The sequence below is a fragment of the Erythrolamprus reginae genome, chromosome 6 (assembly GCF_031021105.1).
Source record: "Erythrolamprus reginae isolate rEryReg1 chromosome 6, rEryReg1.hap1, whole genome shotgun sequence".
Taxonomy (NCBI): Eukaryota; Metazoa; Chordata; class Lepidosauria; order Squamata; family Dipsadidae; genus Erythrolamprus; species Erythrolamprus reginae.
The window spans coordinates 97,134,393-97,161,561 of NC_091955.1; the positions used below are offsets into that span (position 1 = coordinate 97,134,393).

The 27,169-nt window shown below is 48.0% G+C and overlaps 1 protein-coding gene across 3 annotated transcripts in view; it reads left to right on the plus strand.

Moving 5' to 3' along the window:
- The window catches only part of FLNC (filamin C), an 89,077-nt gene that overhangs the window by 25,851 nt on the left and 36,057 nt on the right, over window positions 1-27,169 (plus strand). For all 3 annotated transcript variants that reach the window (XM_070754510.1, XM_070754512.1, XM_070754511.1), the window contains exons 3-21: window positions 2,482-2,579; window positions 2,806-2,956; window positions 3,636-3,754; window positions 5,275-5,352; window positions 5,947-6,109; window positions 7,366-7,566; window positions 14,647-14,784; window positions 16,159-16,285; window positions 18,072-18,208; window positions 19,501-19,694; window positions 19,801-19,914; window positions 20,345-20,488; window positions 21,412-21,535; window positions 22,237-22,397; window positions 23,003-23,093; window positions 23,227-23,396; window positions 24,189-24,306; window positions 25,152-25,414; window positions 26,147-26,744. In XM_070754510.1, the coding sequence (XP_070610611.1) occupies window positions 2,482-2,579; window positions 2,806-2,956; window positions 3,636-3,754; window positions 5,275-5,352; window positions 5,947-6,109; window positions 7,366-7,566; window positions 14,647-14,784; window positions 16,159-16,285; window positions 18,072-18,208; window positions 19,501-19,694; window positions 19,801-19,914; window positions 20,345-20,488; window positions 21,412-21,535; window positions 22,237-22,397; window positions 23,003-23,093; window positions 23,227-23,396; window positions 24,189-24,306; window positions 25,152-25,414; window positions 26,147-26,744 (3,189 nt within the window). The remainder of the gene's footprint in view (window positions 1-2,481; window positions 2,580-2,805; window positions 2,957-3,635; window positions 3,755-5,274; window positions 5,353-5,946; window positions 6,110-7,365; window positions 7,567-14,646; window positions 14,785-16,158; window positions 16,286-18,071; window positions 18,209-19,500; window positions 19,695-19,800; window positions 19,915-20,344; window positions 20,489-21,411; window positions 21,536-22,236; window positions 22,398-23,002; window positions 23,094-23,226; window positions 23,397-24,188; window positions 24,307-25,151; window positions 25,415-26,146; window positions 26,745-27,169) is intronic.

The following is a 27,169-nucleotide window of genomic DNA, read 5'->3' on the forward strand; positions in this document are numbered from 1 at the left end:
TTCCTTCCTTCCTTCCTTCCTTCTCTTCCATCCTTTCCCTTCCTTCCTTCCTTCCTTCCTTCTCTTCCATCCTTTCCCTTCCTTCCTTCCCTTCCATCCTTTCCCTTCCTTCCTTCCCTTCCATCCATCCTTCCTTCCTTCCTTCCTTCCTTCCTTCCTTCCTTCCTTCCTTCTCTTCCATCCTTTCCCTTCCTTCCCTTCCATCCTTTCCCTTCCTTCCTTCCTTCCTTCCTTCCTTCCTTCCTTCCTTCCCATTTAGAAATAACACTTAGATGTATATACGACTTTACAGTGCTTGACAGCCTGCTCTAAGTAATTTTACAGAGTCAGCCTCTTGCCCCCAACATTCTGGGTCCTCATTTTACCCACCTCAGAAGGACGGAAGGCTGAGTCAACCTGGAGTTGGTCAGGATCGAATTACTACCAATGGGCAGAGTCAGCCTGCAATGCTGCATTCTAAGCATTGTGCCACTGACGAAAAAAGGAAGGAAGGCCAGTAGCATTTAGACTTATATACTGCTTCATAGAGCTTTTACAGCCCCCTCTAAGTGGTTTACAGAATCAGCCTCTTGCCCCCAACAATCTGGGTCTTCATTTGACCCACCTCGGAAGGAGGGAAGGCTGAGTCGACCTAGTCAGGATCGAACTCCTGGCCGTGAGCAGAGTCTGGTTGCAATAAAGCATACCAAAATTTTTGGGCATGGCTTATACAAGACGTCCTGCATTTTCTTTCAACATGTTTCAGTGCAAATTGGATGCTGTGGGGTGCACCTCCATTTTCACTACCCCACTGCCTGGTTCGGGCAGTAGCCCAGCCCTGATTCTAACCCATTGTGTCAGCATGATTCTTCCCTCCTTCCTTCCTTCCTTCCTTCCTTCCTTCCTTCCTTCCTTCCTTCCTTCCTTCCTTCCTTCCTTCCTTCCTCTCCCCTCTGGCTGCACGGGTGGCCGGCTTGGCTGGCGAGGACCCAGCCCTGGCTTTTGCAATCTAAACAATCTGGAAGCAGATTTATAGCCCCGGAGGATTTGCACACCCAGGGATGGATACACACACACACACACACACCACTTAGTTTGGAAAGCTGGCCAAATTTGGACATGCTCAGAGGCCTCGCTGGATCAGGGTGTGTGTGGAGAAAGAGCCTGGTTAAAATGGAGATTAGTTTTAAAGTTTTTCTCCACTTTCCAGTACAGAGGAGTCCTTGAGGAGGGGGGTGTCTGAAAATATACCCCTCCCTCCCTTTCTCCCTTTTTCCTTTCTTCCTTACTCTCTTTTAATTGTTGTCAGTTTCTCTTTCTACCTCTTTTTCTTCCCTCCCTCCTTCTCTTCCTCCCTCCCTCCCTCCGTCTTCCTTCCTTCCTTCCTTCCCACTTAGCAATAGCACTTTGACCTGTGGTTCTCAACCTGGGGGGTCAGGACCTTTCTTTCTTTCTTTCTTTCTTTCTTTCTTTCTTTCTTTCTTTCTTTCTTTCTTTCTTTCTTCCTTCCTTCCTTCCTTCCTTCCTTCCTTCCTTCCTTCCCACTTAGCAATAGCACTTAGACCTGTGGTTCTCAACCTGGGGGGTCAGGACCTGCCTTTCTTTCTTTCTTTCTTTCTTTCTTTCCTTCCTTCTTCCTTCCTTCCTTCCCTCTTCACGCTCACTTTCTCTTTCTCACTCTTCCTGTCTCTATTCGGAGAGAGTAACAATGAAAGAGCTTGCAAGCTGGTAAGAGCTGGGAACATCGTTAGCACCTGGTTAGGGCTGGAAAGAAACTTATTGGGAGCAAGTTAGAGCAATGGAAAAAAAGCCCTGCAAAGATTTATGGCTTGGGAAACAATCTTGGCAGAGAGAAACAATGAAAGAGCCTGCAAGGAAAGAGCTGGGAAGATCGTTAGGTCCTGGTTAGGGCTGGGGTGTGTGGAGAAGCTACATTATAGATTATATCTTATAGACACACCCAAATGATCAGCCTCTCTTAGGGAGGAAAAAGTTGCATCTTATACTCTGAAAATTACGGTATATGCCTCCCAATCCCAAAGGGACTCAGGATGGTAAATAGTATATACAATACCATAAAATTACATACAATAAACCAAAACGTCCCAACGACCCAACCAGAAGTTCGGAAACAAACTTCCAGTTGAGCTGTCGGGCTAGTTTTGGCCATCCGAAGGGTTCAGGAAGCTTCCTGAAGCCTGCAGCGAGCGAAAAACAGCCCAACGGGCCCACTGGAAGCCTGGAGGTTTCCAGTGAAGCCTCGGGGGGCAGTGTGGGGCTGATGTTTGTGTGCATGCATGGGTGTGGGGGGGGTTCTGCACATGTACGGAAGGTGAGCATTGCATCACAGATGTGGCCACGCGCATGCATGCTACCATGCCTGCGTGCACATTTTTGGCACCCGAACCAAAAAGGTTTTGCCATCACAGATGTAGGGGGGGATCTTTTGGGTGTCTGCAGCCCCCTTGCCTTGCTGACCCCCCTCTTTTCTTTCCCTTCCAGGTCTGTGTCCAGATTGGGAGACATGGGACCCGAGACAGCCGGTGGAGAATGCCCGCGAAGCCATGCAACAGGCCGACGACTGGCTGGGAGTCCCACAGGTACAGGGATTGGGGAGTAGGCGGTGGGGGGGGAGAAAATATCCTGCCCCCAGGAAGGGGAAACCAGCAGGAACCATCCGGAACAGGCCGTGCTCCCTTCGAGCTTTGCAAGGGACAGCTGCCAATCAAAAAGGTTGAGCTTCTCAGCTAAATTTATATCACGCCGGCTGAAACGAAGCCAACAGGGTTTTCTGGATGATTGATGGGCGTGTTCTTCTCTCTGCAGGTCATCGCCCCCGAAGAGATTGTGGACCCCAACGTGGACGAGCATTCGGTCATGACGTACCTCTCGCAGTTCCCCAAGGCCAAACTCAAACCCGGAGCCCCCCTCAACTCCAAGCAAGTCAACCCCAAGAAGGCCAAGGCGTATGGGCCTGGTAAGCAGCTCAGAGCCAAGAAGGGTCAACGATGGGGGAAGAGTTGCCACTCAGCTGATCTAGCTATTACAGCAAGTCAGCTAGCCAAGTTCCAAATACCAGGATTCCCTTCAATTCTCTCCCTTCCCCTCCCTTCTTTCCTTCCTCCTCCCTCTCCTTTCTTCTTTCTCTCCTTCCTTCCTTCCTCCTTCCTCCCTCCCTCCCTTTTTCCTTCTTTTCACCTTCCTTCCTCCTCTCTCCCTTTCTTTCTCTCCCTCTATCCTTCCTTCCCTCTCTTATCCCCTTTCCTTCCTTCTTTCCCTCCTTCCTTCTTTCCATCCTTCCTTCCTACTTCCCTTTTCTTTCCCTCCCTCCTTCTTTCCTTCCTTCCCACATTCCTTCTTTCTTTCCTTACTCCTCTCTCACTCACTCTCTCCTTCCTCCTTTTCCCCCTTTCTTTTCCTTTTCCTCCCCCTTCCCCTCTTCTTCCTTTCCTGCTTCCTTTTCACTTCCTTCCTTCCTTCCTTCCTTCCACCTTTTCCTCTTCTTTTTTCCTTCCTTTCCCTCCCTTTTTTCTGCTTCCCTTCCCCCTTCTTCTTCTGCTCCCATTCTTTCTCCTCCATTTCTATTTCCCCCTTCTCCTTCCCCTCCTCTGGAGCCAGGGTTGTCCTTTTCACCCCCCTGTCTCACCTTCCACCAGGTATCGAGCCCCATGGAAACACGGTGCTGAAACCCGCCCATTTCACAGTGGAGACCGTCGAGGCCGGCTTGGGAGAGGTGCTGGTGTACATTGAGGACCCCGAGGGACACACGGAAGAGGTAGGTCACCCACCCACCCACTCCCACACCCATCTTCCCCAGACCCCCTCCCCCACAGGCCCTACAACTTCTGCCCAGCTCAGAGAGCCTGACCCCTGGTAGCCCCCCTCAAAGCTGCAAAAAACAATTTATCCGGTGGAACAGCTTGCCACCAGAAGTTGTGGGTGCTTCCATCAATGGAGGTTTTCAGGAAGAGATTGGACAGCCAAACAATCAGGAAAAAAAATATCCCAAAACAACACAGTACCTAATGACGCATATAACGACAGCAGCAAGAATATTATACGCTCAGTTGTGGAAAAACAAAATGATTCTGCCAGAAATTAATACCATGGGCAAAAATCTATAAATGTGCAGAAATGGATAGAATGACTATGGAGGTAAAGGGAACAAGCTATTCCGAAGATTACAAAACTTGGAGTAACTGGTACAAAATGGATAGAGAACAGGAATAAGGTACAGTGGTATCTCTACTTACGAACTTCATTCGTTCCGTGACCAGGTTCTTAGATAGAAAAGTTTGTAAGGAGAAGCAATTTTTCCCATAGGAATCAATGTGAAAGCAAATAATGCATGTGATTGGGGAAACCACAGGGAGGGTGGAGGCCCTGTTTCCTCCCAGGAGATTCCTAGAGAGGCTCCATGGAGGCTTCTCCCCACCTTTTCCGGCCCTGTTTCCTCCCAGGAGATTCCTAGAGAGGCCCCATGGAGGCTTCTCCCCACCTTTTCCGGCTCTGTTTACTCCCAAGAGATTCCTAGAGAGGCCCCACGGAGGCTTCTCCCGCCTTTTCTGGCCCTGTTTCCTCCCAGGCGATTCCTAGAGAGGCCCCACGGAGGCTTCTCCCTGACTTTTCCGGCCCTGTTTCCTCCCAGGAGATTCCTAGAGAGGCCCCACGCAGGCTTCTCCCTGCCTTTTCTGGCCCTGTTTCCTCCCAGGCGATTCCTAGAGAGGCCCCACGGAGGCTTCTCCCTGACTTTTCCGGCCCTGTTTCCTCCCAGGAGATTCCTAGAGAGGCCCCACGCAGGCTTCTCCCTGCCTTTTCCGGTTACATTTTCGGAGGCTCGGGTTTGTAAGTGGAAAATGGTTCTTGACAAGAGGCCAAAAAATCTTGAACACACGGTTCTCATCTAGAAAAGTTCATAAGTAGAGGCGTTCTTAGGTAGAGGCCCCACTGCATTGTGATAAAATGTGCAAGGGCATAATTGTTCTGATGCTCAAAAGACTCCCGTCCTTCCATTCTCCTCCCTCTCTCTGCCCCAAATGATATGATGGATCCCTCTTCCCTGCAATGCCCAGGGGAAAGGACGCCCTCTCACCCCTCCCTGCCAGGCTGGGTCTTGAGACCCTGAGCTGCTGTGGCTGGCATCGGAGGGTGAGGCTGGCATCCGCTTGGGCCGCGACTCTGCAGGCAAAAAAGGCCTGGAGGGATCTGGAGCTGAGCGACAGGCGGCAGCTGCTGGCACAAAGCTCTGGCAGGACTGGGTAAAGGCCCCCCCATTCTTTCTTCCCTCCCCTCCAGGCCAAAGTGGTTGCCAACAACGACAAGAATCGGACCTATTCAGTCTCCTACGTGCCCAAGGTGGCCGGCTTACACAAGGTGAGTGTGACCTCTGCAGACTAATCTCTCCCCTTAAAAAAATAGCATTTAGCATTTAGACTTATATACCGCTTTACAATGTTTCTCCAGCCCTCTCTAAGCGGTTTTACAGAATCGGCTTCTTTTGCCCCCAACAATCTGGGTCCTCCTTTGACCCACCTGGGAAGGATGGAAGGCTGAGTCCACCTGGAGCTGGTGGTGGGATTTGAACTGCTGAATTACAGCTAGCAGTTACAGTAGCGGAAGGAGCCTGCAGTGCTGCACTCTAACCACTGTGCCACCCTGGCTCTTTCTTTCCTTCCTTCCTTCCTTCCTTCCTTCCTTCCTTCCTTCCTTCCTTCCTTCCTTCCTTCTCTCTCTTTTCCTCTCTCCCTCCTTCCTTCCTTCCTTCTGAAAACAGTGTATTTACGACCGCTTTCCACACTTATGCCCATTGCTGTCTTACTACAATTTGAAGATTTCATCTTACTTATATATACACGGCGTCCCTGAAAATAAGATCTTACAACTGGGAGAGTTCAAGTCAGTTTCTCGTATCTTTGCCGAGTTGTCTGATTTCTTCTGATTTCCCCCCCCTCTGCTGTTCCCACCCAGGTCACTGTCCTTTTTGCGGGCCAAAATATTGACCGGAGCCCCTTTGAAGTCAACGTGGGCATGGCGCTCGGAGACGCCAGCAAGGTGACTGCCCGTGGACCAGGCCTGGAGCCCGTGGGAAACGTGGCCAACAAACCCACATACTTTGACATCTACACCGCAGGTAAGGGGCAGTGATGGGCTGCAGCCCCACAAGGGAGGGACGCAATGGACGTAGTAGGTTTATGCCCTATTTATTGAATATTTAATAGCTTTTTTTATTGCCCTTCCTTCTCTAGCACCTGCATGATCCTTCATTACTTTTAAAACAGGAAATAATGAAGTGCTATGCTTTTACCCATAAACACGTTAATCATTTTAATCATTATCTAGAACTGAACTTTGATAGCACTTAAAGAAAATTGAGCTACTTGCCTAATCTGTTATCCTACTGAAGCTTGTGGGTTCGGTACAAAACTTTCAAATGTTACTGTGCTCCTCAACAATTAATGCTGTCGATCATTTGTCCTTTTTGGGGCTCTTCAAATAATGTGAGTGAATCCACTGAAAAAGAGTCCAAACACCTATTTGAAAACTTATCTTGATCGGTAAGCCTCTCCCATCCAGTCACATGACCTTTAAACCACCCCTCAGTCACATGACTGTCAAGCCACTCCCACCTGGTCACATGGCCAGCAAGCGACTCCTACCCGGTCACCTGACCATCAAGCCACACCCACACAACAAGCCACGCCCACAGCGTGGCAGTAAAAAATTGGGCAGCCCATCACTGCACGGCGGCGTGTGTTCAAGCAAGATTTTGCTTCTGCGCATGTGCAGGAAGGAAAATGTTGCGAGGGGATGCACATGCTTGTGAGATTTCAGTCAATTTTTGCTTCTGGGCATGTGTGGAAGCAAAAAAAATAACCGAAATCTTGCGCACGTGTCACCTCGTAAGATTTTGCTTCCCGCGTATGCGCACGCCAGGGAGGCGAAGTTCCGTGCACAGCGCATTGGGAGCAACAGGAGCAACAACCCCGGTCTGCACATGATCACCATTCACAACTTTCCTGGCCAGCTTCCGACGAGAAAAGTTAGTAAGGGGAACTGGATCCGTTTAACGACCAGCAGGTTCTCTTTACCGCTGCCGCAGAAGAAATCTCATAAGCAATTGAGTTTTTTCCCAAACGGCATCACTCTGCTAAACAATTATTTGTTTAGCAGAGTGATGGCGTTTGGGAAAAAACTGTCCTTGTGTCCAGTAGTCTTGGTGTGCAGTGCTCTGTAGCGACGTTTTGAGGGTAGGAGTTGAAGGAGTTTATATCCAGGATGCGAGGGGTCAGTAAATATTTTCATGGCCCTCTGTGAAAAATAATAATTTTTTAAAAAGACAATAAATAAATAAATCCAGACAGCTAATGCGGGATCTTCCGTCTGCAGGGGCCGGGGCCGGTGACGTGGGGGTGGTGATCGTGGACCCCCAGGGGCGCCGGGACACTGTGGAAGTGGTCTTGGAAGACAAAGGGGACAATATTTTCCGCTGCACTTATCGCCCCGTCCTGGAGGGTCCTCACACCATCTATGTGACCTTCGCGGGGGCCCAGATCCCCAAAAGCCCCTTCACGGTCAACGTGGCAGAAGGTAAGGCCTTCCCTGGCTCTCCTGGGGGTTCCTTCTCCCTCCTCTCTGTTTCTTTTCTCTTCCCGCTGACCATCCGCCACCCTGCTTGTTTGCCATCTCTAATGACCTCCTGACTACTAAACTAGCAGCCCACACACCTAGGGGTGGATTTTTATTACCGCCACTATGGTTCAGCGAACTGGTAGCAAGCGGAGTTTTAGAACCACTTACTCGGGCACCAAATGCATACATTTGATAACCTCTCCTCCAAATCTACCTTGCAGAGTTGTTGTTTCAACCCTCTGCTTCACTTGGGGTCAGAAGGTGCGACACGAGTAGGAATGGTAGCCGGCACCAATATTGCATCCTTACCTTCACGCAGCTGTCCCCAAAGTTTCTGTGTTTGAGGCAGGCAGGAGTTGCCGCTAGCGCTATAACTGGGTTCTTTGCGCACAGCTTCGGGCCTTTGGCATGTGCGCACAGATGTCCAAAGCTGCGTGCGCATCACAACTTTTGTTACCGGTGCAGCATCCTTTATCATCCCAGTAGATTGGTGGGCATTGGATTTGTTATTGTGTACTGTTTTTTATTATTGTTGTGAGCCACCCCGAGTTTTCGGAGAGGGGCGGCATATAAATCCAATAAATCTAATCTAATCAGTAGGAATCCATGGTGTCTGGCACAAAATTGCGTCCGTATCTTAACTCCGAGGTCCCCAATGTTTCTGGGTTTGCAAACTGATGGTTTGGGGAGAGAGGGAAGGGTTCCACATGAAACAACAGGCAAGTGTGCGCACACAGCTTACCCAAATGGAGCTTTGATGCGCATACAGTTACACACCTGCTCTCCCACTGCTTCTGCAGCCCTGGGTGTGCAGCCTGGGGTTGTGGTCATCTGTATTTAAGGCAGGGGTCTCCGACCTTGGCAACGTTTAAGATTTGCGGACTTCAACTCCCAGAATTCCTCAGCTTTGCTGACCCCCTGGACTTTCTCAGGGGCTGGGGATGGACCTGGGATCTGCCCATCATCCCCGGCTTCCCTGCAAGGAAAAACAGGAACCGCTGACGCATCGGTGCTTCCTGTGTCCTGCGACAACACCCGGCAGAAATATTTTTCCTAGATTTCCACATTTCCTCCTGGAAACGGATTGGCCGACATTCCACACAGATGTTTTTTTCACCTCTGTTTTTATGGCTTGCTACAGCCCCCCCCCCCAAGTACGAGTGGCCCTCGCCTTACGACCGTTCGTTTAGTGAGTGTTCACAGTCACAAAACAGCACTGAAAAAAAAATAGACCGTTTTTCACACTTACAACCATTGCAGCCTGGCCCAAATTCAGATGCTGGCTCGTACCTACGACGCTGGTGTGATTCCCTGTTGCGACCTGAGGGAGGGCAGATTCACTTAACAGTGGGCAGGCTCTCTTGCGGTCATAATTCAAGGACTACTTGTACGCGAGCGAGATCACCATTTGAGTGAAAAATCTCAATTTGTGCATCTTTTTCTCTGGGTGTAAAACTCTATTTCCCATGTCAGAGGGTCATATAGCAAGAAGCGTTTGAAAAAACGAAATATGCAGCTGCTTACGCCCAGGTGAAGAAAATTCCTCTAAACATGCTCAGAGGCAACTTGAAGCTTAGAACCTGCTGACTGGATTTCTATGACAGGAGTCCCCAATTCTCCTGGCTGTGTCCTAAATTATGGGTCCTGGCACTGTTGGAAACTGGGCTGCGAAAGCGACGGGCGAGCTTGCACAAGCAAGTGAGTGAGGCCGTGCCCACTCATGACTTCACTTGGGTGAGTGGTGGGCACCCCTCGTGCAAATGGAACTGCGTGCACGCAACACACTCGTCCGTGTCTCACGTGTAAACCTTCCCTCTCCCTTCCCACCCGCCGGTTTCCACGAACGTGGAAAGTTTGTGGAATGCTGTTCTCTGCAGCCTTTTAGGGAGATCAACATTTCATAGATGGGCAAACTGAGGCTGGAGATCAGTGCCTCCCTTTATGGCTGAGCCCTGCTGATTTTGAGGGGTGTGTGTGTCTCTGTTCTCTGCTCCCCAAACTACGAGGAAAGTCAGGCTACAAGGCCCATGGCTCTTGCGGGGAATATTCACGCAGGAAGTTGGTATGACTGTCATGTAGACTTTTTTCTCCCCCTAGGCCGTTACAACTGTATACATGGTATGTTTGTATGTATGTTTGGTTTTTATATATTAAGGGGTTTTAATTTGCTTTTAGTATTGGATTTTTTTGTATATTGTTCATGATTGTTGTTAGCCGCCCCGAGTTTTCGGAGAGGGGCGGCATATAAATCCAATAAAAGTTGAAACTTGAAACGTGTAGCGGGAAGCCAGCGGAAGAGTCCGAGCAGAGCCAGGGGTCAGTAGATCATGGACTGCCGGTTGTGGGGAAGGTTAGAGACGACCGTCCTCATTCCGTTTCCCTCCAAGGGCAAAGTGCGCTGTAATTATTATTATTATTATTTATTAGATTTGTATGCCACCCCTCTCCGTAGACTCAGGGCAATGATGCTGTGAGCCGCTACCTGATTGCTCAGGGCAGGAACGCTACTGCGATTCATCACAAAAAATTTTCAGGTTATGGAGGGGACATAATGTCAAGACAGAAGGGGACAGAAAGTTCATGCAAGTTGTCAATTGTTGAACGGCGATCAGAGACAAGATTTTCTTCAATTTTCTGCACCATGTCGTCAGTCACAACAGACAGCCGTCCACTTCTGTCTTCATCATGAATTTCTGTCCTTGAATTTGAATTTTCCGTACCCATTTTGTCACACGCTGTCTTGACATTATGTCCTCTCCATAAACTGAAACGATTTCACAATGAATCACAGTGTTCCTGCTCTTAGCATTCCGAGAGCGCATTACATTGCACACTTCACCCTTGGAGGGAAACGGAATGAGGGTGCTCATCTCTAACCTTCACCGTAATTCCAGCCGATGATCTACTGACCACTGGCACTGCTCGTTGTCTTCCGCTGGCTTCCCGCTTACAAGATAGCCATACCAACTTCCCCCGCAAACATCCCCCACGAGAGCTACGGGCCTTATAACCTGACTTTCTGGATAACCCTTGTAGCTTCCAGCCACAACCTCCCCATGTGCTACCTTGCCCCACTGGGGTCCACCTCATCTCTCCCCGCTTACTAACCCTTTTCTCTTCCCTCCGGCCCCTGCAGCGCCGCCTCCAGCCCCCCTGCCCGGCATCTCCCCTATTCAGATCATCCCTCAGTCTGTCTGTACCCCACCCGCCGATGCCAGGAAAATACCACCCCCCATTCTGCCCAAGCCGCACAAACCAAGTTAGTACTATAAACCCACCATCTGCATTTGTGCGTCCTTGGCATGGGTTGATCCGACAAGAGCATGGCATGGGTCGAGTTTCCCAGTGATCCTGGTTTCCTTCCGACCGCTTCCTGGGTTCCTAGCCAGGATGGTGAAACCAGGGTTAGATGCAAAGGGTGTTTTTTTTTAAAACAGATGTCGAAGCAACCCGTTGAGCTATGTCACTCTGTTCCAGCCAGAAAGCGTGAACGTGTTATTGAATGAACATTGTGGGATTTGATATTGCTATAATGTTTTACTGCCAAGGATGGTGAACCTATGGGACATGTGCCACAGGTGGCGCATGGAGCCACATTGGAGGGCACATGAGGCATTGCTCTATGTTAACTCCAGTGCGCATGCATGCTCTAGTCAGGTGATTTTTTTGCCTTGGGGAAGGAAATTTCACCCTCTGGGGCTTCAGGAAGCTTCCTTGTAGCCTCCGGAGGGCAAAAAACAGCACAACGGCCAAACTGGAAGTCCACTTTTCAAAACTTCCGGTTTGCCCATTTGGCCGTTATTTCTTCACCGTCCCAGGCTTCAGTGAGGCCTGGGTGCATGTGTGGCATGCTTGCCTTGCACTCTCGGTGGGTGGTGTGACTTGGTGCCCTGCATTGCATGAGATGAGGAACCCCCCTCCAAAAAAAACCCCTGACCTGGAGCCCAGCAACTAAGAGGTCTGCAAGGGGCGTGCGTAAGCACACCAGTGTGCCTACCATCCCTGCCCCAACGTTCCCCAGGCTTTGCGTAAAATATCACCTACACCTAACCAGGCTTGTTGTACATCTTATACAGACAGAACCATGTTTATCACGATGTCTGTCATCACAGACACACGCTTGGCTAATTTTTTATTTTTAATTTTATTTATTTGTCAAGCGTGCCTAGGATAGTAGGACAGTGGCACCCCTACCTAAGAATGCCTCTCCTTCCGAACTTTTCTAGATAAGAACCGGGTGTTCAAGATTTTTTTGCCTCTTCTCAAGAAACATTTTCCACTTAAGAACCCTGGGAGGAAACAGGGCCGGAAAAGGCAGGGAGAAGCCTCTGTGGGGCCTCTCTAGGAATCTCCTGGGAGGAAACAGGGCCGGAAAAGGCAGGGAGAAGCCTCCGTGGGGCCTCTCTAGGAATCTCCTGGGAGGAAAAATGGCCGGAAAAGGCAGAGAGAAGCCTCCGTGGGGCCTCTCTAGGAATCTCCTGGGAGGAAACAGGGCCAGAAAAGGCAGGGAGAAGCCTCCGTGGGGCCTCTCTAGGAATCTCCTGGGAGGAAACAGGGCCAGAAAAGGCGGGGAGAAGCCTCCGTGGGGCCTCTCTAGGAATCTCCTGGGAGGAAACAGGGCCAGAAAAGGTGGGGAGAAGCCTCCGTGGGGCCTCTCTAGGAATCTCCTGGGAGGAAACAGGGCCAGAAAAGGTGGGGAGAAACCTGTGTGGGGCCTCTCTAGGAATCTCCTGGGAGGAAACAGGGCCAGAAAAGGCGGGGAGAAACCTGCGTGGGGCCTCTCTAGGAATCTCCTGGGAGGAAAAATGGCCGGAAAAGGCAGAGAGAAGCCTCCGTGGGGCCTCTCTAACAATCTCCTGGGAGGAAACAGGGCCAGAAAAGGCAGGGAGAAGCCTGCGTGGGGCCTCTCTAGGAATCTCCTGGGAGGAAACAGGGACAGAAAAGGTGGGGAGAAGCCTCCGTGGGGCCTCTCTAGGAATCTCCTTGGAGGAAACAGGGCCTCCACCCTCCCTGTGGTTTCCCCAATCACACGCATTATTTGCTTTTGCATTGATTCCTATGGGAAAAATTGCTTCTTCTTACAAATTTTTTTACTTAAGCACCTGGTCACGGAACAAATGAAGTTCATAAGTAGAGGGACCACTGTACTTTGTATAAATAGAACATAAGTAAAAAGTAATGATAAAAGAGGACAATGCGACGGTAGGACAGGGACGGTAGGCACAGTGGTACGCTTATGCACGCCCCTTAAATTTATTTAAATTATGAAATAAATTTAAATGTATTTAAATTTTTTATTTAAGTAAAATTTAAGATTTGAGTGGGATGCAGACTCGGCATTTTTGTAGCTTTGGGGATGGGAGGGGTCCGGTGGGGGCCGTCTCCTTTGGCCTGCTTTGCCAACCATGCACCCCTTCAATCTTTCTTCCTCCATTTTTTCTTTCTCCCCTTGTCAGTCATTCTCTATTCCTGAATAATTGCTAATCCAGTCATAACTTTCCATCTCTCTCTTTTTTTTTCTTTTTTGGGGGGAGGGGGCTGAAAAAATCCTTCTTCCACTCTTTCCTTCCTTCCTTCCTTCCTTCCTTCCTTCCTTCCTTCCTTCCTTCCTTCCTTCCTTCCTTCCTTCCTCCCTCCCTCCCTCCCTCCCTCCCTCTCTCCCTCCCTTCTCATTCTTTCCTTCCTTCATTCCTCCCTCCCTCCCTCCCTTCTCATTCTTTCCTTCCTTCCTTCCTTCTCATTCTTTCCTCCCCCCTCCCTTGCCCGAGTTGTTAACTGAATCACTGCAGTGGTTAAGCGAATCCGTCTCCCCCCTTGACTTTGCCTGTCAGAAGAGCAGAAAAAGGGATTGTGTGATCCTAGGACATTGTGACGGTCATAAATATGAGTCAGGGGCCAAGCCTCTACGTTTTGATCATGTGACTGTTCCAATGTTCATGGGGAATCGTTGTAACTTTGAGCGGTCACTAAATGGAGGGAGGGAAGTCCAGAACTGCTCGGCACAAGCCACCCGAAGTGGAATGCCGCCTCTTTGCTGGACACGTGTCAGTTTGGGCCTCTTCCGCCTGCCCCCGTGGCCTGCTCAGGTTGCTTGCGTGCCAGGTTGGGTGCATGGGGACGTGGGGTGGGTGAGTGGGGAACCTGCTCCTTGGCCCTGGGTGCGAATCTTGGTTTGGTTCTTCCAAGGCTTTTTGTGGTGCTGGGTAAATCCCAGGAGGTCTTCCTCTTCTTCTCCATCCATCCATCCATCCATCCATCCATCCATCCATCCTTTTCTCTTCTCTTCTCCTCCCCCTCTTCTCCCTCCTTCCATTCATCTTCCTTCGCACTCTTCCTTCTCTTCATCTTCTCTCTCCTTCCATTCTTCTTCCTTCCATCTCTTCTCTCCTTTCCTTTCCCACCCTTTCTTTTCTCTCATCCCCTCCCATCTCCTCTTCCTCTCCTCTCCTCTCCTCTTCCTCTTCTCTCTCCTTCCATTCTTCTTCCTTCCATCTCTTCTCTCCTTTTCTTTCCCACCTTTTTTCTTCTCTCATCCCCTCCCATCTCCTCTTCCTCTTCTCTCTCCTTCCATTCTTCTTTTTTCTATCTCTTCCTCGTTCACTTTCTCTTTTCTTTTTTCTTTTCTCCTCTCCTTTTTCTCTTCTCCCTCCTTCCATTCATCTTCCTTCGCACTCTTCCTTCTCTTCATCTTCTCTCTCCTTCCATTCTTCTTCCTTCCATCTCTTCTCTCCTTTCCTTTCCCACCTTTTCTCTTCTCTCCTCCCCTCCCATCTCCTCTTCATCTTCTCTCTCCTTCCATTTTTCTTCTTTCTATCTCTTCCCCATACACTTTCTCTTTTCTTTTTTCTTTTCTCCTCTCCTTCTTCTCTTCTCTCTCCTTTCATTCATCTTCCTTCCATCTCTTCCTCTTTCTCTTCTCTCCTCTCCCCTTCCCCTCCCCTGCCCCTCCCTTCCCTCCTCTCCTTCTTTCTTCCTTTCCCTCCCCTCCTTCCTCTCCTCCCCCCTTCTTCTCAGAAATGCTTTTTGTCCCCTTGACAGCTTGCAGCCCAAGCGCCTGCCGGGCCATGGGTCGGGGTCTCCAGCCGAAGGGGGTGCGCGTAAAGGAGGTGGCAGACTTCAAGGTTTACACCAAGGGAGCTGGCACAGGAGAACTCAAAGTGGTGGTCAAGGGACCAAGTAAGTTATTATGAGATTTTATTTTTCTCCTTAAAGAAATCGAAAGGTTTCCGAGTTGCAAGAAATGTACCCGTACATCCTTCTTCTACTTCTTCTTCTTTTAAAATAGTTTTTTAAATTAATTTTCCAACATTAAAAAACACAAATACTAATACAAAAAAAATAAAGCTAAAATTAAAGTTAAAAAAATAATAAGACAAAAATCAAGTTGAACAAATGCAAAGTACACTGCTCAAAAAAATTAAGGGGACACTTAAACAGCACAATATAACTCCAAGTAAATCAAACTTCTGTTCAATCAAACTGTCCACTTAGGAAGCAACACTGATTAACAGTCAATCTCACAAGCAGTTGTGCACATTCAACTTTGAACAGAACAAAGTATTCAATGAGAATATTTCCTTCATTCAGATCTAGGATGGGTTCTTTGAGTGTTCCCTCTATTTTTTTGAGCAATATACATACAAATACAAACATTAAGAACACTATAGAATATATTTTACAGTATTTCGTGTCAGAAAATATATATACTACTTTCCTACTTCATCATTTAAGTTGGTGAACTTGTATTTTGCAATTAGTAATTTAACCTATAGTTTCACGTATACATGAATATTTTATCATTCAGCTTTTTAGTTTTTCTGTTTCTTACTTTGATTCCTAATTTTAGCTAATTGTAAAATCTATTCCAAATTCTATAGTAGTCAAATTCCTCTTTTTTCTTCTGATTCCATTCAATCCATTTTGGGACATTCGACACATTTCAGCTGGGGGAATCCTTTTATTTTGCTTCCAGAATTGTGCAAAGATAATTCTGGCCACAGTTAATATGCGAAGAGCTAAATACTGTTTATCTTTTTCCATTTTCGAATCCAATATTCCCAATACATACAGTTCTGGTTTCATTTGGATTTTATATTCCAACCATTCCATAACTTTTGGCCAGAATTCCTTTGCGTGCGAACAAGTCCACCACATGTGCTAAAATGTTCCAGATTTGTGACGGCATTTTCCAACATTCCTGGAACAGGCTTGGAAACATTTTGGCCAATCGGTAGTGCTCTTCTTATAGCCACAAAATTGAGCCACAAATTTCTAAGCTGCTAAGCGAGAGGTTTGGGAAGTAAGTTTTGCCTCCTTTTACTCATTGATCTTGCTTGTCACATGAGACTGGGATCGTCACAAATTTGAGTCAGCTGGGGGGGAAAAGAGAGAAAAATCTACAGCTGCTTTTGTAAGTTGGTACGAAGACATGGCAGGGATCTCCAAGTGGTCTCCTTTCCTTCCTTAGGGATGGCCCCCAGGGGAACCATTAATGCTCACTGATTCCTATGGAGAGAATGCTATATAACTAAGTTTCTTTTTCCACCCCAGAAGGAACCGAGGAGCCGGTGAAGGTACGAGATGTCGGTGATGGGGTTTACGAGTGCGAATATTACCCCAAGGTGCCCGGAAAGTACGTGGTGTCGATTACGTGGGGCGGCCACGCCATTCCGAGGAGGTAAGACACTCTGCAAGGTGGATATCGGTCAAGAAACGTGGCCCATAAGGAATTGGAATTGGGTGGCTTAGAAATTTAACTAATGTTCTGTCGGGCTCTCTGGCAGAATCCTCCCAAAAATTCACAGGTACAAATTTCAGACACACACACATTTGAAAATTCAAAACAATGTTCTTTATAATGAAAAGTCACTTAACCTAAGCCCTCTTTTGGTATAGCCAAGAGCCCTCGTCTCCAAACAAACTGGTAATTTGTACAAGTCACTTATCAGTTCTGAGATACTTAGCTTGCAGCTGTGAGGCAATTCACAGTCCTTCTTCTTTCACAAAGTGAAACACACTTTGCTCTGGTTTAGTTTCAAAGCGGGGAAAAATCAGCACACAAAAGGTCAAAGTCAGTAAAGCAGTCACGAAACACAACGATCAGATAATCCTCCACAATGGCCAAACCCACAGGCTGCTATTTATAGCAGCCTCACTAATGACCACAGCCCCACCCAACCACAGGTGGCCTCATTTTCTTTGATAATAATCTCTCAGTTGTTGCTGCCTATGCATCGCTCTCTCCGCATGCGTGGCTGTATCATTAACTCTTGTTCCGAATCCAAGGAGGAGCGAGATAATTGATCTCCTTCTGAGCTGTCTGCCCCACTCTCCTCCTCCCTGTCACTCATGTCTTCTTGGTCAGAGCAGCCTTCATCAGCAGATTCCACCGGGAGCAAAACAGGCCTGCAGCATGTGGATGTCTCCCCCACATCCACACTCCTTGGGCCAGAGCTAACCACAACAACTAACAACAACAACAATAACAACCTCCAGCCAATACCTTAAAACATATCAATAACATACAGTTATACATTTTTTATCCAGTCAATCATAGAAACATAGAAGACTGACGGGAGAAAAAGACCTCATGATCCATCTAGTCTGCCCTTATACTATTTCCTGTATTTTATCTTACGATGGATCTATGTTTATCCTAGGCATGTTTAAATTCAGTGACTGTGGATTTACCAACCACGTCTGCGGGAAGTTTGTTCCAAGCATCTACTCCTCTTTCAGTAAAATAATATTTTCTCACGTTCCTTCTGATCTTTCCCCCAACTGACCTCAGATTGTGCCCCCTTGTTCTTGGGTTCACTTTCCTATTAAAAACACTTCCCTCCTGGACCTTATTTAACCCTTTAACATATTTAAATATTTCGATCCTGTCCCCCCTTTTCCTTCTGTCCTCCAGACTAGACAGGTTGAGTTCATGAAGTCTTTTCTGATAAGTTTTATGCTCAAAACCTTCCACCATTCTTGTCACCTGTCTTTGGACCTGTTCAATTTATCATAAAGTCTTTCCTGATAAGTTTGATGCTTAAGGCCTTTGACCATTTTTGTAGCCCTCTTTGGACCTGTTCAATTTGATCCATATCTTTTGGTAGGTGAGGTCTCCAGAACTGGACACAGTATTCCAAATGGGGTCTCACCAGCGCTCTATACAAGAGGATCACAATCTCCCTCTTCCTGCTTGTTAGACCTCTAGCTATGCAGCCAAGCCTTATACCCGCTTTCCCTAACGCCTGAAGTACTAGAACTCACATTCTCTCAGTGATTGGTGCAAAGTTACCTAGCCATCTTTTGTGTCTTAAAACAATACAGTACTAGAACTCACAGACTCTTGGGGATTGATGCAAAGTCACCCATCTTGTGTACTTTAGATGGGACTAGAATTCACCGTCCCCTGGTTTCTAGTGTTTTCCTTTAAGCACTAGATCTAACTCTTCCTTCCTTCTTTTCAGTCCCTTTGAAGTGCAGGTGGCACCTGAAGCCGGGTTGCAGAAGGTTCGGGCCTGGGGTCCCGGCTTGGAGACTGGCATGGTGGGCAAGTCGGCGGACTTTGTTGTGGAGGCGATCGGCACCGAAGTGGGCACGCTGGGTACGTAAAAGGCGTGTCGGGGACAGGACACTGGCAAAGTGGGGGAAAAAGGTGGCTTTAACAGGTGGGCCAGCTGACCCCCCAGAGGAGGACGACCAATTCTCCTCTTCCTGTTCAAAATTCCTGAGAGTCCTTGACTTATGACCGCAATTGAGCCAAATCCCCTGTCAGTAAGCAAGACCGTCGCTAAGCGAACATTGTCCCCATTTTACGAACTTTCTTGGTTGCAAAGTGGGTCACAGCAGTCATTAAATGAGACACACAGTTTTTAAGGGAATCTGGCTTCCCCATTGCCCCCCCCCCACACAAAAAGGGGTCACATTTATGACCGACACCCCAAGCATCCTAAATACGAGTCTAACTGCCAAATATCTGAATTTTGATCGCCCAACTGTCATAAGTGTGAAAAAACAGTCCGAACTTGCTTTTTTTCCAGTGCTGTTGTAACTTTGAAACGGTCACTAAACAAATGGTCGTAAGTTGAGGACTACCTGTAGTGTTTGACTGATGACCAACAATTTTTTTGTAGTTAAGCAAGAGAGTTGTTGGGTGAGCTTGGCCCCATTTTATGAACTTTTGTGCCACGGTGGTTAAGCGAATCACTGCGGTCGTTAAGTGAATCAGATGGTCGTTAAGCGAACCTGGCTTCCCTAATTGGCTTTGCTGGTCAGAAGGTTGCACTAAATGGGATCATTTGGTTCACCAGGACACTGCGACAGTCATAAAGCGTCTGAATTTTGATCACGTGATTGTGGAGATGTCGCAACCAAGGGCAGATTACCGCTATCGCTGGTACCAGTGCGCTGCATGCGCAGCTTCAGTCGGCATGCATGAGTGTACAACCCCAACGTATTTTTGCTTCTCTGCAAAAAATGTACTGAAATCTTGTGAGGGGATGTGCACGCTACACAGATTCCAGCAATTTTTTTGCTTTTGCGCATGTGCGGAAGCAAAAAGCCATCAAAATCACACCCATGCGAGAGTCCCTTTGTGAGATTTTGCTTCGGCGAATGCGCACAAAGCAAAGAATATGAAAAATTAGAAAAAAAGATGGTGCCTGTAGCGGTTGCGCACAAATTGCGCAATATGGTGGCCGCTACCGGTGCACAGTCCACTACTGTACCGGTAGCAACCCACAATCGGTTGCAACCATAGTTAAATGTGAAAAATGGTCATAAGCCACTTTTCTCTGGTGCCGTTATAACTTTGAAACAGTCACTAAGCAAATGATTGTAAGTCGAGGACTATCTGTGAAAGCAATCTAATTTTTTGCTCTTCTGGCCACCCTGCAGGCTTCTCCATCGAGGGACCGTCACAGGCCAAAATCGAGTGCGACGACAAAGGAGACGGTTCATGCGACGTGCGATACTGGCCGACCGAGCCTGGCGATTACGCTGTCCACGTGATTTGTGACGACGAGGACATTCAGGACAGCCCCTTCATCGCCCACATCCTGCCGGCCACCAACGAGTATTTCCCCGAGAAGGTCAGTCTCTCTGAGCCCATCTGATGGTCTCCCTCGGAGGGGAGGCTGTGTCCTAAGCATTGCAGTTGGGCTGCTGGGCTCAGGCTGGTCCAAATCCCCTTTGCAGGTCAAAGCATTCGGTCCCGGGTTGGAGCCGGTGGGTTGCATCGTGAACAAACCGGCCGAGTTTACCATTGACGCCCGAGGAGCCGGGAAAGCCGTCCTCAAGATCTACGCTCAGGTCAGCTGTGGCGGGGTCGAAGGCTGCAGGCCGGGAAGCCGCTTCTCTGTTGTTTAATTTGATTTGATTTGATTTGATTTTTTAATTTAATTTGATTTTTTAATTTAATTTAATTTTTTAATTTAATTTAATTTTTTAATTTAATTTAATTTTTTAATTTAATTTAATTTTTTAATTTAATTTAATTTTTTTATTTAATTTAATTTTTTTATTTAATTTAATTTTTTTATTTAATTTAATTTTTTATTTAATTTAATTTTTTTATTTAATTTAATTTTTTTATTTAATTTAATTTTTTTATTTAATTTAATTTTTTTATTTAATTTAATTTTTTTATTTAATTTAATTTTTTAATTAAAGGATGAGCCAAGAACTTCTTTGACCATCTAGGAGTAACTTAGGGGTTCACCAAAGGTGCTTTTCTTCTTAGGATGCGGAAGGCATCCCGATTGACATCAAAGTGAAGGACAACGGCAATGGGACCTTCTCCTGTGTCTACGTCCCCACCAAAGCCATCAAGCACACCATCATCATCAGTTGGGGAGGGGTCAACATCCCCAAAAGTCCATTCCGGGTGAGTAACTCCAAGATGGAGAAGAAGCATGTTGTGGGGTTCTGGGTCTTCTTCTGTCAATGGCCCTTTGGGGAGCAGGGAAGAGCGTGTCTTCTTCTTACCATCACATTCATATGGCTTAGTGCCATTCTAATTTTGAATGGTAACTAATCCAACTATTGTATGTCCACCTGTAGATATCATATGTCCATCTGTAGATATCATATGTTCTCCTTGGTTGAATTCTAATAAATATATTTCAAAAAAGGTTGATTACATTGTTAAGGAGTGAGCAGAGTGAACCCTGAGTTATCAAGGATGCACATGAGCAAAGGAAATGTGAAGTCCAGCAGATATCAAGCAGATAGTCAGGAGATATGAGTAATGATCCAGTCATACAAACCAGATACTGTAAATTAAAATGTATAAACAGTGTTGACTTTAGCAAATATCATAGTCAAATTAAACAATCCAGTCATGCACAGTCAAACCAGTCAATAATTCTCAATACATATAACAATACTACAAGTTTTACTTGTACAGCTTACAAATACATAACTATCATCAAACACACAGTTCTTACTACAGCAGTCACAATGAATCAGCAATAACAACAGAGTGAGCAGAGAATCAGAGAGAGAGAATCATGCTTTCTGGCTCCCTCTAGTGGCCATCTGCAACACTAACTCTTAAAGCTGTGGTGCTTCAATACATACAAGCATTCATGGTTAGCTTGTTTATATATTGACAAACCCAACTGTTATGCACAGAGAGCACTAAGACCATGAAGATGGTACAGTCTTTGTTAAGTGTGAGGAACGGTCATCGGTGCCATCGTAACTACAAATGGCCGTTAAATGAATGGTGGTAAGCCGAGCACTTACCTGGTTCCATAATTCCATCTTGCTCTTCATACGTTCGTCTGCTTTGCTTCCTCTTCACAGGTGAGTGTCGGAGAAGGTAGCCACCCTGATAAAGTCAAGGTGTACGGTCCTGGAGTCGAGAAAACAGGGCTGAAGGCCAGCGAACCCACCTACTTCACCGTGGACTGCAGCGAGGCTGGTCAAGGTGAGCCCCTCCCCCCAAATCTGAGATCCAGTGGGAGGCTAGGAGATTAAAGCTAACCACAAACTTTAACAGAACAGCAGAGCTGGAAGGGACCTTGGAGGAAGGGGACGGAAGGAAGGAGAGAATGGAGAGAAAGGAAGAGAGAAAGAGAGGAAGGAAAAGAGGAAGGGAAGGAAGGGAGGGAGGGAGGAAAGGAGAGAATGGAAAGAAAGGTAGAGAGGAGGGAAGGAAGGAGGCAGGCAGGGATGGAGGAAGGAAGGAATGGGAAGAAAGAAAGAAAGAAAGAAAGAAAGAGAAAGAAAGAAAGTAAATAAGAAAGAAAGTAAGAGAGAAAGAACAAGGAAGGAGTGAGTAAGGAAAGTCCAGCCGTTGTTGGGTTGAAACACCATTCCGGAGATGACATCCCACCTTTGAATTCTGATCCTTCAACCACATCTATGACTAAGACAATCCTTTTTGTTGGATTCTGGTGGGTTCATAGCAGTGTTTCTCTACCTGAGCCACTTTAACATGGGTGGACTTCAACTTGCACTCTGGAGCTTCAAGGAAGGTTCCCTGAAGCGTCCAGAGGGTGAAATGGCCTTTCAAATAGCCACTGGAGCTGACATAAGGCAAGGTCTCACGTGCCCTCCAAAATGACTACACATGCCATAGGTTTGCCATCACGGCTCTAGAACTTTAATCCCATGTTGGCTTTTCAGGAGACGTGAGCATCGGGATCAAGTGTGCCCCTGGGGTAGTGGGCCCAGCAGAAGCCGACATCGATTTTGACATCATCAAGAATGACAACGACACCTTCACGGTGAAATACACACCTCCAGGTCCTGGGCGTTATACCATCATGGTACTCTTTGCCAGCCAGGTAAGAATCATGGCGCCATGGGGATCACCAGACTGGGAGCTGGTACCTATGCCAGATGTGGCCTTAGGACGAGTGATCTGGATCCAAAGATTTGGGTCCCGAGGGTTCTTCTTCTGCTTCTCTATCGCCACGTTGCGCATCTTCATGGCCAGTTTGGTCCAGTGGTTATGGTGCCAGGCTAAAAACAGCTATAAACATAGCACTGCTATGGCTTGTGGACTTCAACTCCCAGAATTCCCCAGCTGATCATGCTAGCTCAGGAATTCTGGGAGTTGAAGTCCACATGTCATAGAAGAGCCGACTTTACCTAGATATACAGAGAGTAGGCAAATAACCTTTAGACTTAAATGAGACAGAAGAATGAGATGCTTTATTGACAAGATAGGTTTGCCGTATCGTTGCAATAATTGATAATAACCTACACTGTTGCTTCTTATCTGGTGCCGATTTAGAATGGAACTTGAGTTGACCAGGGGTGTGCAATTAATCTCCTGAGCTGCAACTTCATGTATGATGCTGATCCTTTGTGCGGGACATTACCTGTTACTCTCTTTAAGGTTATGTGCCCTCCTTCCTGATCCTTCTCTTCTTCTCCATCCCTGCAGGAAATCCCTATAAGTCCTTTCCATATCAAGGTGGACCCTTCGCACGATGCCAGCAAAGTTAAGGCCGAGGGGCCTGGCCTCAATCGGACGGGTGAGTGGCCCCCCCAAACTACAGTATGATTCCAATGACATTTCCAGAGATGGGTGGGGGTCTCCAGCAAGGAACCTGCAAGCCAGGGAAAGGCGAAATCTGATTCCTTCCTTTCTTGGTGCTTCTTCCCCAGGAGTGGAGGTTGGGAAGCCCACTCACTTCACCATCTTCACCAAGGGAGCGGGCAAAGCCAAGCCAGACGTCCACTTTGTCGGCGCCACCAAGGGCGAGGTGGTGCGTGACTTTGAGATCATCGACAATCACGACTACTCGTACACGGTCAAATACACAGCTGTGCAGCAGGTGAGCGAGGGCCTTTGGCTCTTTTCCTTATTCCTGGGGAGGGTGTGGTCTGTTGGTCATTGGCCCCTCCGGCAGCTAAATCAGAAGAGGTGGAGGCAGTGTGGGAGTCAGGATCAGCATCAAGTTAATCTGAGAGCTCCGAGGGGAAATGGAACTAGCAGAGAGAGAGAGAGACGGGGTGGAGCCTGGGCTGCCCATCATCCCTCAGATGGAGAGTCAACAGCCCCCAGGTCTGGAGGTGGCTGATGATTGAGAGGAGGAACAGCTGGGTCCTGTGCCTAAAGTACGGATGTGCAGAAGGCAGAGAAGAGGAGAGCAATGGAAATCTATGGGCCGGTCCTTGGGATGGAAGATCCACTGTTGCTAGCAAAGCCCCATCCTAGCTCTGGGGGTAAAAGGCAATGAGGGAACAAATGCAGCCACAAAGCATTATTTTGAGTGGTTCAAGGCCATCCTTTGCTCGCCCACCTGGGTGGAAGCGGAAGGAGGACTTGCCATGCTGGCACAATCTGAGTGGGCAACGTGACAGGTTTGTGTGTGGGGAACAAGGGATGTGAACTTTCAACTGTGGGGGAAACTCAGATCCAGGTTTTCCAGTGTGGGCGTCAGGATGGATCCGGAAATACATTGGAACTAGTCCAGCCCCCTGCTCTGAGGAGTTCTTTGACTTGGACTCTGATTTAGTTCAGATGCTCCCTGGAACCTTGACCTTGTGTCTGTCCTGGGAACCCCTCACGCACCCGCAGGATTTGCGTGACCTTACATAATGTATTCCTGTCCCCCGCTAACCAGGGAAACATGGTGGTGACGGTGACCTATGGCGGTGACCCCATCCCCAAGAGTCCTTTCCCGGTCCACGTGGCGCCTCCTCTCGACCTTGGCAAGGTCAAAGTGCAAGGACTCAACAACAGTAAGTTTGGGCCTTGGGTCTGCTTGTTGGATGCTGTTGAGTTGAAAGGGTTGCGAGTATTGGAGCACTGAGTTCGGGGAGGAGAGGATCGGGATAAATCTAAAGGCGGGGTTAAATAGGTCATCAGTTTGGGGTGTCTATATCCCCATAAGGAACCTAAGCCCAGCTACCCCCTCCCTTGAAGTCGGTTGGCTCTTAGCTGGGGTCAATTTGTCCTGACAGAGTTGACAGAGTCAACCTATCGGCCCTAACAATCTGGATCCTTGTTTTACCGATCTGGGAAGGATGGAAGGCTGGGTCAACTCTGAACTGGTTAGGATCGAACTGCTAGAAGTTGGCAGAGTTAACTTGCAATGCTGCATTTTAATCACCATGTAACCAGGACCCACTTCCTCCCTCCCTCCCTTCTTTCCCCCTTTATCACCTTCCTTCCTTCCTTCCTCCCCCTTTTCTCTCCTTCCTTTCTTCCCTCCCTCTCTCCCTCTACTCATCTTCTTCCTCCCTCCCTCCTTCCTTAATTCCTTCCTTAATTCCTTCCTTCCCTGCCTCCCTCCCTATCCTCATCTCCTTCCCTCCATCTCCCTCCCTCCCTCCCTCCCTCCCTTCCTTCCTGCTTCACAATACTTTCCAGCCCTCTCTAAGCAGTTTACAGAATCAGCCTCTTGCCCCAAACAATCTGGGTCCTCCTTTGATCCATCTTGGAGTTGACCTTTGAGCCAGTCAGGATCGAACTGCTGTCAGCGCGCATAGTCAGCCTTGCAATACTGCATTCTAACCTCTGCGCCACCAGGGCTCGTCTTGACTCAATTCAATGTGCTTCTCTCTCCTGTTCTATCCATGCGCAGAGGTCGATGTGGGCCGGGACCAAGAATTTACGGTCAACACGCGAGGAGCTGGTGGTCAGGGACAGCTGGACGTCAAAATCAGTTCGCCCTCCCGCCGGCCCATCCCTTGCAAGATGGAGACTGGGGCCACCAACGACATCCACTCAGTGAAGTACATGCCACCTGAAGAGGGTCCGTACAAGGTGGACGTCACCTACGATGGGAATCCGGTCCCCGGAAGCCCCTTTGCTGTCGAGGCGGTGATGCCCCCAGACCCCACCAAGGTCAGCTCCAGCCACAGGTTCCACAGGATGTTAGTAGGGGAGGGGGTGAGATTGCCTGGGGGGGGAGCGTGGTCAGGATTCTGGTGCCCTCCTGCAGTTTTTTGCTTTTCAGTGATAACTTTATTAAACTTTTAAAGAAGAGAGATAAAAAATGAACAGGGACTATTCATTAAGGTGAGAAAAAGAGAGAAAAAAGAAAGTATAAAAAGGGGGGAAAGAGGAAGGAAGGAGAGAATGGAGAGAAAGGAACAGAGGAAGAGAGGAAGGAAGGAAGGGAAGGAAGGAAGGGAGAGAATGGAGAGAAAGGTAGAGAGGAGGAAAGGAAGGAGGCAGGGGGGAAAGAAGGAATGGGAAGAAAGAAAGCGAAAGAAAGAAAGAAAGAAAGAAAGAAGGAAAGAACAAGGAAGGAGTGAGTAAGGAAAGAATAGAGAGGAAAAAAGGAAGGAAGGGAAAAGGAAGGAGTGAGCATGGAAAGCATAGAGAGAGAGAAAGATGAAGGAAGGAAAGAAGAAAAGGAAGGAGAGAATGGAGAGAAAGGAAAAGAGGAAGGAAGGAAGGAAGAAAGGAGGCAGGAAGGCAAGAAAGAAGGAAGGAGAAGAAAGAAAGAAAAAGAAAGAAAGAACAAGGAGGGAGGGAAGAAAGAATTAAGAAGAAGGAAGGAAGGAAGGACAAAGAAACGAATGGATTGAAAAAACAAATAAACCTGACTCCTACCCCTTTGTTTCCTGCTAGGTGTGTGCCTATGGGCCTGGCTTGAAAGGGGGCTTTGTGGGGAAACCAGCCCCTTTCACCATCGACACGAAAGGAGCCGGGACAGGCGGGCTGGGCTTGACCGTGGAAGGTCCCTGTGAAGCCAAGATCGAGTGTCAGGATAACGGTGATGGCTCCTGCTCGGTCTCCTACTTGCCCACGGAGCCCGGTGAATACACCGTCAACATCCTCTTTGCCGAAGCTCACATCCCAGGCTCCCCTTTCAAGGCCGACATCAAACCAGTCTTCGACCCAACTAAGGTGACGGCCAGCGGGCCTGGTCTGGAGCGTGGCAAGGTGGGCGAGATGGCCACCTTCACCGTGGACTGCTCCAAAGCGGGCGACGCCGAACTGACCATCGAGATCATCTCCGATTCGGGCGTCAAAGCTGAGGTGTTGATCCAGAACAACAGCGACGGGACCTACAGCATCACGTACACGCCTTCTTTCCCAGGCACCTACACTATCACCATCAAATACGGCGGCCACCATGTGCCCAAATTTCCAGCCCGGGTCAACGTGGATCCTGCTGTGGACACCAGCGGTGTCAAGGTCTTTGGGCCCGGCGTGGAACCTCGAGGTAGGTTGTGGCGAGCAGGACGGCAGCCATTTAACTTTGGCAGGACAAAAAGGCCAAAAGTGGGGAAAATATATTATAAAATTAGCATTTTTTCAGAGTATAAGATGCACCGGAATATAAGACGCCCCTTAGTTTTTGGGGAGGAAAACAGGAGGAAAAAATTGGCTTATCAGTTATTCAGCTTGCTAGCGTTCTTAGCCAGCATATTTTATCCCCTAGTTAGGGCTTAAAAAAAACTTTATTCGACGAGAGTAACAATGAAAGAGTTTGCAAGCCAGGAAGAGCTGGGAACATTGTTACTATCTGGTTAGGGCAGGAAAGAAACTTACTCTGAGCAAGTTAGAGCAATGAAAAAACCCTGCAAAGTCTTAGGGCTTGGAAAACATTCTTTGCAGAGAGAAACAATGAAAGAGCCTGCAAGGGAA